General features: G+C 40.8%; 1 protein-coding gene across 8 annotated transcripts in view; it reads left to right on the forward strand.

Annotated features, from left to right (window-relative positions):
• The window catches only part of nrxn2b (neurexin 2b), a 458,944-nt gene that overhangs the window by 431,468 nt on the left and 14,021 nt on the right, over positions 1–13,455 (forward strand). For all 8 annotated transcript variants that reach the window (XM_059505743.1, XM_059505742.1, XM_059505739.1 and 5 more), the window contains one exon: positions 8,701–9,023. In XM_059505743.1, coding sequence (XP_059361726.1) covers positions 8,701–9,023 — 323 coding nt within the window. The remainder of the gene's footprint in view (positions 1–8,700; positions 9,024–13,455) is intronic.

Here is a 13,455-nt window from a genome sequence, read left to right on the forward strand (position 1 = left end):
TTGTGTATCAAAGTTCCAGGTTCAGTACAAGACAGAGAGTCTGTTGTAGGATGCTGTCAGTAGATCCGAACATTAACTCAACCTGTCCCTTTCTGTAAAGAGCTGTGTAGTGGACAGTCTGTCGACTCAAAGGGTTAAAGGAGTTTGAGGGTTAACCGTCAGGTTACGCAGAATTTAACCAAGCGTTGTTTTAAACCCTGAGGGCCTCCGCTCTTCTTAGTTTTCATTGGATTAGTTAAAGTTGAAGCCCTCAGTCATAAACCTGTTTCTAAACTCACGTAACTGAACGAGCGCAGATCAGATGAAGAATACGGATCATTAGTCAAAGAAGAACCCTCTAAACAGACCTGACCCGTACCGCTCGATCAAACTCAGAGCGTTAAACACTGAAAGAGTTCTGTGTCTGAATCTGATTCATTGACTCTGAAAGAATACGGTCCCTTTAACCTTCACATGTCTGATGATGAGTTGATTTACTGTGTGAACGCCATGTGTGTGTGTGTGTGTGTGTGTGTGTGTGTGTGTGAATGCAGTTTGGACTCTTGACATCTCAGTTTGGGTGTAGGGTTTCCAAAAGTCACCATGAACTCAAACTCAATCATTTATTCCGGCTCTTAATGAGAATAAAAATGGGTTTGTTTTCTGTCTGTTGACAGTATTGTATGATTTATGCAGTGATAAAAAGAGAAATCCAGAATCCCCTCTATATAAACCTCTAACTCTAATATGTCATCAAAAATTATGAGCCTGGCTTTAGATTTATGTTCTGGACATTTCTGCAAATTAGGGCAAATTTAACACATTTCAAACATAAGAATTTAGAAAATTTGTTATAGAAAGCAGTTATTTTGAAATATTGTGATTAATTAACTGCTGTAAGTTAGCATTTTTACCCTATTCTCCTGCTTTAAAAACTAAAACTAAATAAAGTCCTGAAGAGAAAGTGATGTTCTGGGAGTGAATGAGTCTGATGTTGACGAGAGGATAGTGCAGACTGCACCGGGTCCGTCACACACACGCACACACACAGGATTCTCTCTCTCTGTCTCGTCTGACGTTGAGTTAGATCACACACAACATTCTCGACCAGCGATGGTGTCGGTGTTATAAATTCAGGATGGCAGCACCTCCGCAGCTCAGTGAAGAGGAAAAAAAGGGTTTAACAGCTCAATTCCAGCAGAAGCCGTTCAGAGCCTGGGTGTTTCTCCCTCGTCTTCTCTCGCTGGTGTTCATCACGCTCTAAACGTCCCCTGTGACTCTCCATCATCTCCTCTTCTCCTGTATCCGACGCTCCTCCATCTCCTGGTTTTATTTTTATTTTTTATTGCAAAGCCGACGCCGCTTAGAGAGACACAGTCAAAGATTACAAATAACCGCAGCGCATTGATTTCTGTTGTGTTGTTTATTTCGGATCCTGAAGGAAGTCCTCAGCGGGGAAAAGTGAGCGCAGAACACATTTGTTTTACAGCAGAAACGTGCCCGGCGCCGCTCCTAAATCACTGCGCTTGGGCTCTGTTCGAAGACTTTCTCACTTTTAAATTACTCCAGAGAGAAGAAACACAGGCTTTTCTATTAGAGAGCACAGAAGCTTCTAGAAAAGCTCATTGGTTTCCACACAGACTCCTGCAGAAACACGTGAGAGTCTCACCAGACGGTGGGATTCAGCCAGAGATGGGGATTGAAAAATAATTGATCATTTTGACGAGCTCTTTTAGTTGATTCATGAACACAACTTCACTACACATTACCAACCTGATTCCAAAAAAGTTGGGACACTGTACAAATTGTGAGTAAAAAAGGAATGGAATAATTTACAAATGTCATAAACTTATAGACCAATTCAGAGTAGACGTCACAGTTACGTCACTTGCAGCTGCGCGCACATCGTGGTTGCTGAAAGCTATACGCTCACGTTTAAATGGACATATTTTGGATGAAAACGGCTATGATTACTCTACTTTTAAAGCATACATTTGATTTAAACTATAGGTCTACATAATATTCACATTTGATGTTCAATGATGTGTTGTATTAGCCCTACAAACCTTACTATTAACATTTTTACATAACATTTATTCATTTTATCTCACAATTCAGACTTTTCTTTCCTCGCAAATGCAAGTTTATATATATCCAAATTCACACTTTATAACTCGACTTAGCTCAAAAATAGTTTGAGTTGTGTTTGTCAATTCTGAGAAAAAAGAAAAACGAAGAGCTGAGGGAAAAGAGAATGACGAGAGGTTTTTTCTTAGTAGAATTGTGAGATATAATATCAGAACTGCGAGAAAATAAAGTCAGAATCTTGAAATATAAAACCAAATTCACTTTTTTATTATTATTATTCTTTTATTCCAGTTAAAAACCGTCATTTTCTGGCACTAGATAGTCTCCGCACACAAAAATCTGCCATCCCTGTTTGGGATCTGTAAGACTCTCCCACTATCTAAGGTCAGTTCCACTGAATACCAGTGCTGAGAGACCAGCTCTTGTAATATGCAGTGAACATTTTGAAAATGACATTTAATCAAAACCTAACAATTGTATACTGTATCCGTGTAATACAGAGTAATCTGTAAAGGCTATTCGCTCCAGGGTTTTCTGCAACCATGATGCGTCCACATCGTGAATGTTTCCAAACCTAAAATTGGTCTATATTTTATTCACAATAGAATATAGATGTCATATCAAATGTTGAAAGTGAGACATTTTGAAATGTCATGCCAAATATTGGCTCATTTTGGAGTTCATGAGAGCTACACATTACAAATAAGTTGGGACAGGAAGCAATAAGAGGCCAGAGAAGTTAAATGTACACATAAGGAACAGCTGGAGGACCAATTTGCAACTTATTAGGTCAATTGGGAACATGATTGGGTATAAACTAGCCTCTCAGAGTGGCAGAGTCTCTCAGAAGTCAAGATGGGCAGAGGATCACCAATTCCCCCAATGCTGCGAAAAATTGCAAAGAGTTTGAAGTTATCATCATCTACAGTGCATAATATCATCCAAAGATTCAGAGAATCTGGAACAATCTCTGTGCCTAAGAGTCAAGGCCGGAAAACCATACTGGATGCCCATGATCTTCAGCCCTTAGACGACACTGCATCACATACAGGAATGATACTGTAATGGAAATCACCACATGGGCTCAGGAATACTTCCAGAAGACATTGTCAGTGAACACAATCCACCGTGCTATTCACTGTTGCCAGCTAAAACTCTATAGGTCAAAAAAGAAGCCATATCTAAACATGATCCAGAAGCACAGGCGTTTTCTCTGGGACAAGGCTCATTTAAAATGGACTGTGGCGAAGAGGAAAACTGTTCTGTGGACAGACGAATCAAAATTTGAAGTTCTTTTTGGAAAACTGGGACACCATGTCATCCGGACTAAAGAGGACAAGGACAACCCAAGTTGTTATCGTTGCTCAGTTCAGAAGCCTGCATCTCTGATGGTATGGGGTTGCATGAGTGCGTGTGGCATGGGCAGCTTACACATCTGGAAAGACTCCATCAATGCTGAAAGATATATCCAAGTCCTAGAACAACATATGCTCCCATTCAGACGTCGTCTCTTTCAGGGAAGACCTTTTATTTTCTAACATGACAATGCCAGACCACATACTGCATCAATTACAACATCATGGCTGCGTAGAAGAAGGATCCGGGTACTGAAATGGCCAGCCTGCAGTCCAGATCTTTCACCCATAGAAAACATTTAGTGCATCATAAAGAGAAAGATGTGACAAAGAAGACAGTTGAGCAACTAGAAGCCTGTATTAGACAAGAATGGGACAACATTCCTATTCCTAAACTTGAGCAACTTGTCTCCTCAGTCCCCAGACGTTTGCAGACTGTTATAAAAAGAAGAGGGGATGACATACAGTGCTAAACATTGCCTTGTCCCAACTTTTGAGATGTGTTGATGCCATGGTATTTAAAATCAACTTATTTTCCCCTTAAAATGATACATTTTCTCAGTTTAAACATTTGATATGTCATCTATGTTGTATTCTGAATAAAATGTGGAAATCTGAAACTTCCACATCATTGCATTCTGTTTTAATTCACAATTTCTACAGTGTCCCAACCTTTTTGGAATCAGGTTTGTATTTGTGTGCTAAAAATCTTTATCCTGTTGTTAAGTGATGACGTAAGAAGCGCTGTTTCCGGGTCCAAGCCTCAACTCGCTTCACTTGAGAATACGACCTCAGCAGCCGTTTATGAGCACTGCTTATTCATATTAATAATTTAAGCTAAACGCTTTCAAACTTACAGTATACATTACAGTCTCCGTGCTCACAGCGTCCCAAACACAAATAATTTTTATAGATATTTTTTATATTAATATTTTCATTGTCTGGCTATCTGGGACTTCGGTATGGAGTTAAAGGTTAAGATTATAACATTTTTCGCTAGTATTCTATCACATTGTGAGTTTATATTAGCACCTTTTGTTGTTTCCTCGTGGTTGTTTTCTCGTCAGACTTAACAAGCGAATATTGTGTTACTTTTAATATGGAACAAAGGCGCAGCTTACAAATTCTGTCAATTTTATCACTAAATACAAACAGTAAATGTGTTTTTGCTGCTCTTTAATGTGGGCTGACAGATCACTGATCATCTTTTCCTCTTTACTACTAGTTATAGCAGCAAATAAACATGAACAAACATCAGAAGAATCAGAAGTACTAACTGAAATCAATCGTGAATCATGTAATCGATCAGTCAGTTATTCAGCTGCAGAAAGACGTCAGTAAAACAGCAAGAGATCAATGTCACGTAATGTCACATTTACCTCAGAAAATACATTCAATTAACAAACTCGCTAGAAAAACAACAACTCTAGAGCTGTGTACTGTATAAAAATATACACGTTACAATATTTATTATATTTGTTAACGTTAGGTAATAAAAATACAGCTGTTCATTGTTATTTTTGTTATTTCAGGTACGAATGTTAACAGATGCAACTTTTAATTTAAATAATGTATTGGTAAATATTGAAATAAAAATGAATGTGGGCTGTTTTTCTGTTGGCATTTTGACATGCAGTTTTCATACGCTACACTTTTCCCTCCCACTGAAACATTTCTGGCCACGCCCCAAATATTTGCACACACAATATTAAATATTTGTAACATTTTGTTACATTTCATTATATTTTCACTGAACATGTTCTTCAATAAATCATGCAAACACATTTTTGTTACAGCTATCATTTAAATGTTTGTATCTTAGAATCAAATTAATATATCATTAAAAGTTGATATAAAAATCTTGTGTGCAATTTAGATGGTTATTTATTTCAATAATGAATTGATTACTAAATAAACCTTATGTTCGGTTTTCAACTATACTTTCATTTCGGTTTTGTTTAAAAAATTAATTTCGGTCCATCACTAATATAGACATTACTTCTTGAGGATGGACACTGCCTGGCGACCACCCACAAGAAAAGCCACCATAGCAACAACCTAAGACCTTGGCAACCGCTCAGATTTCCTGCATCTGTGTGTTGAGGTAAAAACATCTCACAGCAGCAGCAGTAGCAGGCTCACATGAACAGAGGAAACTTTCTTATCAGAACTTTGACCAATTCTAACACGGGTCACCAGGATCAAACTGCTGGATCACAGGAGATGACCTCACACAAACACACACACACACACACACACACACTTGCTCTTGTTATTTCTCTGGCCTCTGGTGGTGTTTCCCCTGTGGGACTCTGATCTCTTCAGGCTCGATCGTCCAGATACAGAATGATTGATGCTGATAGTCTGAAAGCATCTTCACTTGACTCTCCAGACGCTTGATGTTTTCTCGCATCTCTCAAGCTCAGATCATGTTTGTGATGAATTCACACTGCTGGATGTTTCCATTCTTCAGGGATTTCTTAGTTACCATCAGATCCGTTATATGACGTCAAACGCAGGGATTGACAGATCTCGTCTGATCGCTCACTCACAGCACTTTGATATGAAATACCTGAAACACATTCACAGACGTCGCGATGTGTGACTGACCCTGTGTGTGTGTGTGTGTGCTCTTCATCTCCTCACCAATCCATCAGCATCATCATCATCAGAGGTTACATTAAAACCGACAGAATCAAACACCATCAGTCTCACAAACCGCTTTCCTTTCCTTTCGCTCTGTCTTTCATCCTCAGCTGCTTTATAAATATTTCCCATCATCATTTTATTCCTTCGTCTCTGAAACCCTCGAGACGTAATTTCTGCCTGTGTGATGTTTCCATGGAGATGATGATGATGAAGATGGTGTGTGAATGAGAGAGAAACTGCTGATAAACAGCAAATCTCACTCTCGGTAACACAAACTGAGTTTGACCTCTGATATTAATTGTCATTAATTATGATATGAGATGAAAAAAAAAAAAATTGTATTACACAGTTATAACAAACAATACGATGAGATATACATAAGTGTTTTTCCTTTTTCTTTTTGAAATTATTATTTTTCCTTTTCTTTTGTTCTTTCTTTTTCAGATTGGAAATTAATTGAGTATTTATGTACTTTTTTTCTGTTTTGAGGAATGTATCTGGGTTTTTTTCTTTCTTTTTCTAGTTTTTTATTAATGAATCTTTATTTCTTTTTCTATTTTCACTTATTTACCTTTATTTCATATTATATATATATATATATATATATATATTTTTTTTCTATAAATTATTAATCTATTTTTGTTTATTCATTTTTCATTCTTCCTTGCTTTTTATTTTCTTTTCTTTTTCTTTTTTTTAATCATTATTGTATTACAATGGCCAAATGTACAATAATATAAAACAATACAATAAGATACAACTTCATTCATTCAGTTCCTTTACAGTTGGTCACTCTTGACGTCGCGTCTGATGATTTGGGATCTCGCTTAGAGAGATCAATCTACTTCGAGTGTAAACTAAATGAGCCAATGCACATTGGCATGCGATTATTGCATCCAGGAGCCGCTGATCACAGCATGAGTATAAGTAGGTAGCAGGTGCAGTGCATATTCAGCTTTTCACTTAAGAGCTGAGCGATCACGTTGTTCTGTTCCTGACTACTCTTCTGAGAGAAGACAACTGAACGAGTTCAGCACGCTCTTTGAGAGCTCTTCGTGTTTGTGATATGGCGCTTCAGCGGTGGTGGATTCCTGTGTCGAGTGGGTTGCACATATCAGGCTGCGCTACCCACTGTTTGTATTACAGGCAGCCATCTCCCCTGTGCACTTCAGCATGCTAAAATATCTCTTTCCCTAAAAGAGCATTCACGGGTGCATCTTTTTAAAGACTATGCTGCATGGCAAACTCGCTTTTACCTCTTAGGAAACACGATGTGGGTCTTGCTATAGACAACATATCACCCGTCTGAGGGTAACAGTGATGCCAAACTCTCCAGGGAACAAGCCCTCAGGGGGACCATAGCTCCTCTTGCACTCCACAACCAGTTGAGCTGCCAATGGAACTTGCTGGGCCCTCTATAAGCAGCGTACCAACAATATCCTTTGGTGCTCCTTTCAACAACTGGATTTCGATCGCTGCATCGGAGGCTGTAGAGGAAGATTCTGCTGTGCTGCTGTCCCGGGAGAATGGAGACTCCGTTCCCAGATGGTCCTGTTGATTTGGAGTCGTTTCGGAGCCACTTAGGTAGACCTGTTTGCCTCTCTAAAAACCTTTCACTGCCAGTTGTTCTACTCCCTGACCGAGGAAACGCATAGACGGGGCACCCCGTGGCACACGTGTCCAGACATCTGGAAAATTAATGTCTGGACCCTGGATGGGACATGGAGGTTTCTTGGTGACCTATCCCAAGAGGTAGCTGACACCATCACTTCGGTGAGAGCACTGTCTACAAGACATGCTTATGTGTTGAAGTGTGTTCGTCGAGGGGTGTTCTTCTCATTGAGGTGTCCTTTCTGCAGCAGGGGTTGGAGCGAAGGCTGTCTCCCTCCACCCTAAAAGTTTTTTTGGCTTCAATTGCTACCAAGGAATGCAAGGGGAGTCAGTGGAGAAGCATGACCTGATCATCAGGTTCCATGGGGGCGAGAAGGCTCAATGCTCCACGGCGCCCCTCTATACCCTCTTGGGACCTGTCGCTAATGCTCAGAGCACTACAGAAGGGCCCATTTGAGCCTTTGCAGACAGTCGAGCTGAAGTTTCTGTCAATGAAAACTCTGCTTTTACTTGCACGGGACTCCATCAAGAGGGTAGGGGGACCGGCATGCATTTTCTGTTGATAATTCATGCCTAGAGTTTGTGCCGGCTGACTCCCAGGTAATCCTGAGGCCCAGGTCTGTCTATGTGCCCAAGCTTCCCACTACTCCCTTCAGGGCCGGGTCACTGACTGAATATGCACTGCACCTGCTACCTACTTATACTCATGCTGTGATCAGCGGTTGCTGGATGCAATAATCGCATGCCAATGTGCATTGGCTCATTTAGTTTACATTCAAAGTAGATTGGTCTCTCTAAGCGAGATCCCAGTTCGTCGGTAATCCGATGTGGCGTCTCCCTTCCCTCCTTCAGGGAACGATGGTTACATATGTAACTAAGACGTTTATAGCGTTTAGTCCAGCTGTGGTTTCAGAACTGATCTGATGTGTTACCGGACTGGAGGTCTGCTGGCGTTTCTCCGTGTGTTTGAGTATCGCTGATCCGATGCTGATTTGCCTGTGTTTCTTGGTCTCTGCAGGTCGACAGCTGACAATCTTCAACAGCCAAGCGTTCATTAAGGTGGGAGGTGGTGAGAAGGGCCGTAACTTCCAGGGTCAGATCTCAGGGCTGTACTATAACGGCCTGCAGGTGCTGAAGCTGGCGGCAGAGAGCGATCCGAACGTTCAGGTGCAGGGGAACCTGCGTCTGGTGGGAGACGTGCCCTCCGTCATGAGCACCGACACCACCTCCACCACACCCCTCGCAGACATGTCCACCACCATCATGGAGACCACCACCACCATGGCCACCACCACCACCCGCAAACAGCGCTCGCCCACCATGAGAGACAGCGTCACGCAGGTCAGTGTGTGTGTGTGGAAACGCATCATACTGCAGTAACACACAGTAAGTGTACACAACACACTTGTGCAAAAGTCAAAAGACACAGTAAATGAGAAAAAAAGTTATTTTCTGTTTGATAAGAACTTGTTTTTTAATGAATCAGTATTAATTACTGTGATGATCACCAGTAATCATGCTGTCTTTTTTTGCAGTCTGAACATTTTGTCCCATAATTTTGTGATTATATCACAACTTATAATAATAATATATTATTAAATAAATCATGAAATATTTAAGACATTTTTAGGAAATATAATATTTTATTTTATTTTTTATTATAAATTCCCTAATAAAAGAGTCTTAATTTCCTCATTTTTAAATGTTAAAACATTAACAGCTGCAAGGCTTGGGGAAAAAAATCTAATTGTAATTTTTTCTGGTAAAAATTTAGATTTTTAATATGATTGTTATTTATTTAAATGTAGATTTTTTATGTTCTTGTGTTAAGGACTGTGATTATGTATCATTATGAATATAAAATAATAAGTATGATGATGATTAATACAAAATAAAACTATAATAATTACTTAATAAAACAACATAAGAAATGTTACTATTTAAATATCTCTCTGTAAAATAATTATTTAGGAAAAATAAAATAGTAATTTTGTCAATAAATGTTAATATTTTATTTTGACAGGAAACAGCAGGAACTTCTTCCCTATGAAACACGCAGCATATATATTTATTTAATTAAATCAAGTCAAGTCAAGTCACCTTTATTTATGTAGAACTTTAAACAAAAGAGATTGTGTCAAAGCAACTGAACAACATTCATTAGGAAAACATCACTGCCTTTGGATTTTATAATTGCACTAAGCCATATCACAGTTTTGGTTTATTGTGATAACTCATTCAGTCTGGCAGTGAGTTTATTATATTTTACTTGTGTCTTGATGTTGGTTTGATTAAGAATGATTCACTGACTGTTGTAGAAATGCAACAGAATTGACTTAATTCTACTGATCTGTAGCCGCTGCACTCCTCCAATGGAGTCAGTTACCAAAGCTTTGTAATAGGATGGACGTGTGGCTTAAATGATGCTGTCGTGATGTGATGGGCCTACAGTCAGCGCTGAGACTGCTTACGGTCTCAAGATAACCCTCAGAAATGTCAAATGTACAGCAGTAACCCACAGCATGAGCCGTGTGATCCTATAAGTCATCCCAAGCTTCAGAGGAAATGCAGACATGAAAACACTCCAGTGTTTGCCTGCGGTTATTAGCCCTCCTCTTCCTGTTCCGAGAGCACATTTGAATCCAGCTCAATAGTTCACAAGTGGGAAGAAGAAACATTTGATTATGGCAACAAAACATAAAAAAATGCAAAAACAAAAGCCTTTTTCCATTTGCTCTCCACTGGGAATGGTTTCCGCGTCTGTGGTGTTAATGCATTTGCCGGGCAGACGGATCTGTACGACAGCCGAGTCATGTTGGGTTACAGAAACACGTGAAGCTGAAATGTGATTTTCATCCGCGGGGTTCCAAATGTTGTAGTCTCTAAAAAATATCAATTTATGAAATAAATAAGTGAATAAACACTATAGACTTCAGTACATTTACATTTATTCATTTAGCTGACGCTTTTATCCAAAGCGACTTACAATTGCTATATATGTCAGAGGTCGCACGCCTCTGGAGCAACTATGGGTTAAGTGTCTTGCTCAGGGACACACTGGCGGTTCACAGTGGATTCGAACCCGGGACTCCCACACCACAGGCATGCGTCTTATCCACTGCGCTAACACCACCACCAGAAAGCACACAGGCTCCACCGAGATACGAACTCAGATTGCTGGATTCAAAGCCCAGAGTGCTGACCATTACACCATGGAACCGAAGTACAGTAGTCTGCAGCTTTTCAGAACTAATTAAAAGAAAACTGGATTGTGTCCTGCGGCCGATTCAGAGAGAGCAAGCATCAAATAAATCTCCTGAGAGTGAGTTACTTGTCCAGTTCACAGTGAAACGACTGATCAGAACTACTAATTATGTTCATACACTTATATTCTCATAATAATTGCATTTTGGAAGAGTCTTTATTCCTAATTGTTTGAATAACAGGATTGTGTGTTTTCCTCAGAGAGACTAATTTTCTCAGTATGTTCAGATGCTGAAATTAACTTGGCATGTCCAACGGGAGAACACGTCATTCACTTCTTCGTCTGAAGCTTGCGTCCGAAGCATGGCAGGGAGCTAGAGGACGCAGTGTCTCATTCCTACTCAGGGAACCATGGTTACATTTGTAACCTGAGATGTTCCTTTTCAAGGGAACTTTGAACTGCATTCTCTAGGGGTCGCAATGGAGAACAGTATACCCATACCGCCATGCTGAGGGGAGTGCAGGCCAGAATCATGGCGAACATGAAGTACCAACTCTACCATTTCCATGAGAGTTGCCCCTGGGACGTTTAGACGGCTGTCTGTGACAGTACCCCTTATGGCCAAAAGCCTAGGCTACATACCCAACTTATTTGTTAGGACTTCGACTCGGGGTAGACCTGAAGGCTTGGAATCAAGAAAGATTCCTTTAAAGGGATACGGCTAAGAACCTAGTATTTTTATACTAAGTCTTGCCTGTCACACAGGGGCTACCGCTTGCTCTTGCATAAGCTTGCTGAAGGAGCTGTCTCAACAGATCCCTTGTAGCAGCACCCTATTTAGATAGGTATCCGAGGATACATAGGTGGAGTGGTGCCCAAGATGAATGGGGCTTTTACCAACTCAAGAAAGGGCACGAAGCAACCGCGCAAAGCCCTCACCATATAGGATGTTAAAAAGAACACGGAGCACTAGCGTGTGAACTTACCACAGTGTGGATTTCAGAAAGTGCACAAAGTCTCCTCATGCACACTTACCATAACATGGATTTAAAATACTGTTTCTAAGGAGGGGGCTCTCGTTGTACTCTGATAGAACAGCTCATAGATGGAATGCTGCATCCCAACACAATATTTTTGATAGTTATAAACTCGATCTGTGGAAATAATGCTGGAGCGCTCTGGGGAAAGAACAGAGAACTCAATCTACATGAGAGGAGAACTCCAAATTCAGAAAGAGAGTGGCACACTCACAGGCGACCCTTCTTAGTAAAGGGGAGCCCTGCTAAACTACCATGAGAACTGCCCAAGTAGCCCCTCGTGTGTGAGGAAAGCAATGCTTGAAGTGTATAAATAAATACACACTGGCTGAGTGGAGCCCAAGGAACCAAGATCTAACCATCTCAAGAAAGGGAACGAAACTGAGTGCGTAACCCTTACCGTACAGGATTTCAGAAAGTGTGCAGAGTCTTGCATGCACATTTACCACTTACGTGGATTTTAAAAAAGTGCGCAAAGTGTTCAACGTGCACACTCACCACCATGTGGATTTCAAAAAGTACACAGAGCTTAGCGTGTGTACTTAAAGGTTCCTAAGCATCGCAGAGGTGCCGATCGCACGGGAGAGGCAAGCTCAAATTTATAAACCTATGGTGAGGGGAGCATCACCTGAGACAGCATATACAAGAAGACTTCTGTAACTGCCACCTCCACTTCTCACTTGATGCGACAGCAACAACTAAGCGCCCAGGAAGCCCCTCAGGGTGACCTGGCCGGACATACATGAAATTCCTTCCAGTGCAATACCGTGCCTGATAATACCGAAAACATGAAGCTGGAATCAGGGCTATCATACCGGCCGGACATAATGCCAACGAGTGTTTGGTAAAAACTGTAGTTGAGCATTGCAAAAGAAACTCAAGGAAGATTAGTACACAAATAACCAACAGCAATTTGCAAGAACTTCCCACTTAACCTTGGTCAGGTGGAGAGCTGGTGGTTACAGGGGAATTAGGAAGGGGAGGATAAGGACAGATGTAAAAACCCCCAAAGAGAACAAGGAGATACAAAGTATCGCTCTGATTCGGATGACAATGCTGATGCCACATCTGGATCACATCCCTTAGGTCTTGCCTACCTACCCATGACTCACGATTCCTCTTACCCTTACCCGCAGGTGGGGGGGGGGGGCATGAGTCACAACACTAGCCTTCTGTGCCCATCTCCGATCCTCAGATCGAGGTAGACCAGGACCCCTATGTTGTTCGGGCTCAGACCTGGACCTTCCTGGAACGAAGGATCTGAACGCAGCGGAGCGCACCTTCGTCTCAATGAAATTCTTCATTACCATCATAATTACCATCACAATGCATGCAGATTGTCTCCTCAAAGACAATGCGTGCATGCTCTTCACACAAACAAATGACGCAAAGATTTTGTGTGTCATCGGGTGTCAAATAACGCCAACACAGATGCAGACATTGTCTAAACGCTTTCTAGTTGTCGCCATGACAGATAGAAAGATCGCTCTTACCAGTTCTTTCAGATGCACACTTTAAACAGAACAGTCAG

Source organism: Carassius carassius, chromosome 2 (assembly GCF_963082965.1).
Source record: "Carassius carassius chromosome 2, fCarCar2.1, whole genome shotgun sequence".
In the NCBI taxonomy this organism is placed as follows: domain Eukaryota; kingdom Metazoa; phylum Chordata; class Actinopteri; order Cypriniformes; family Cyprinidae; genus Carassius; species Carassius carassius.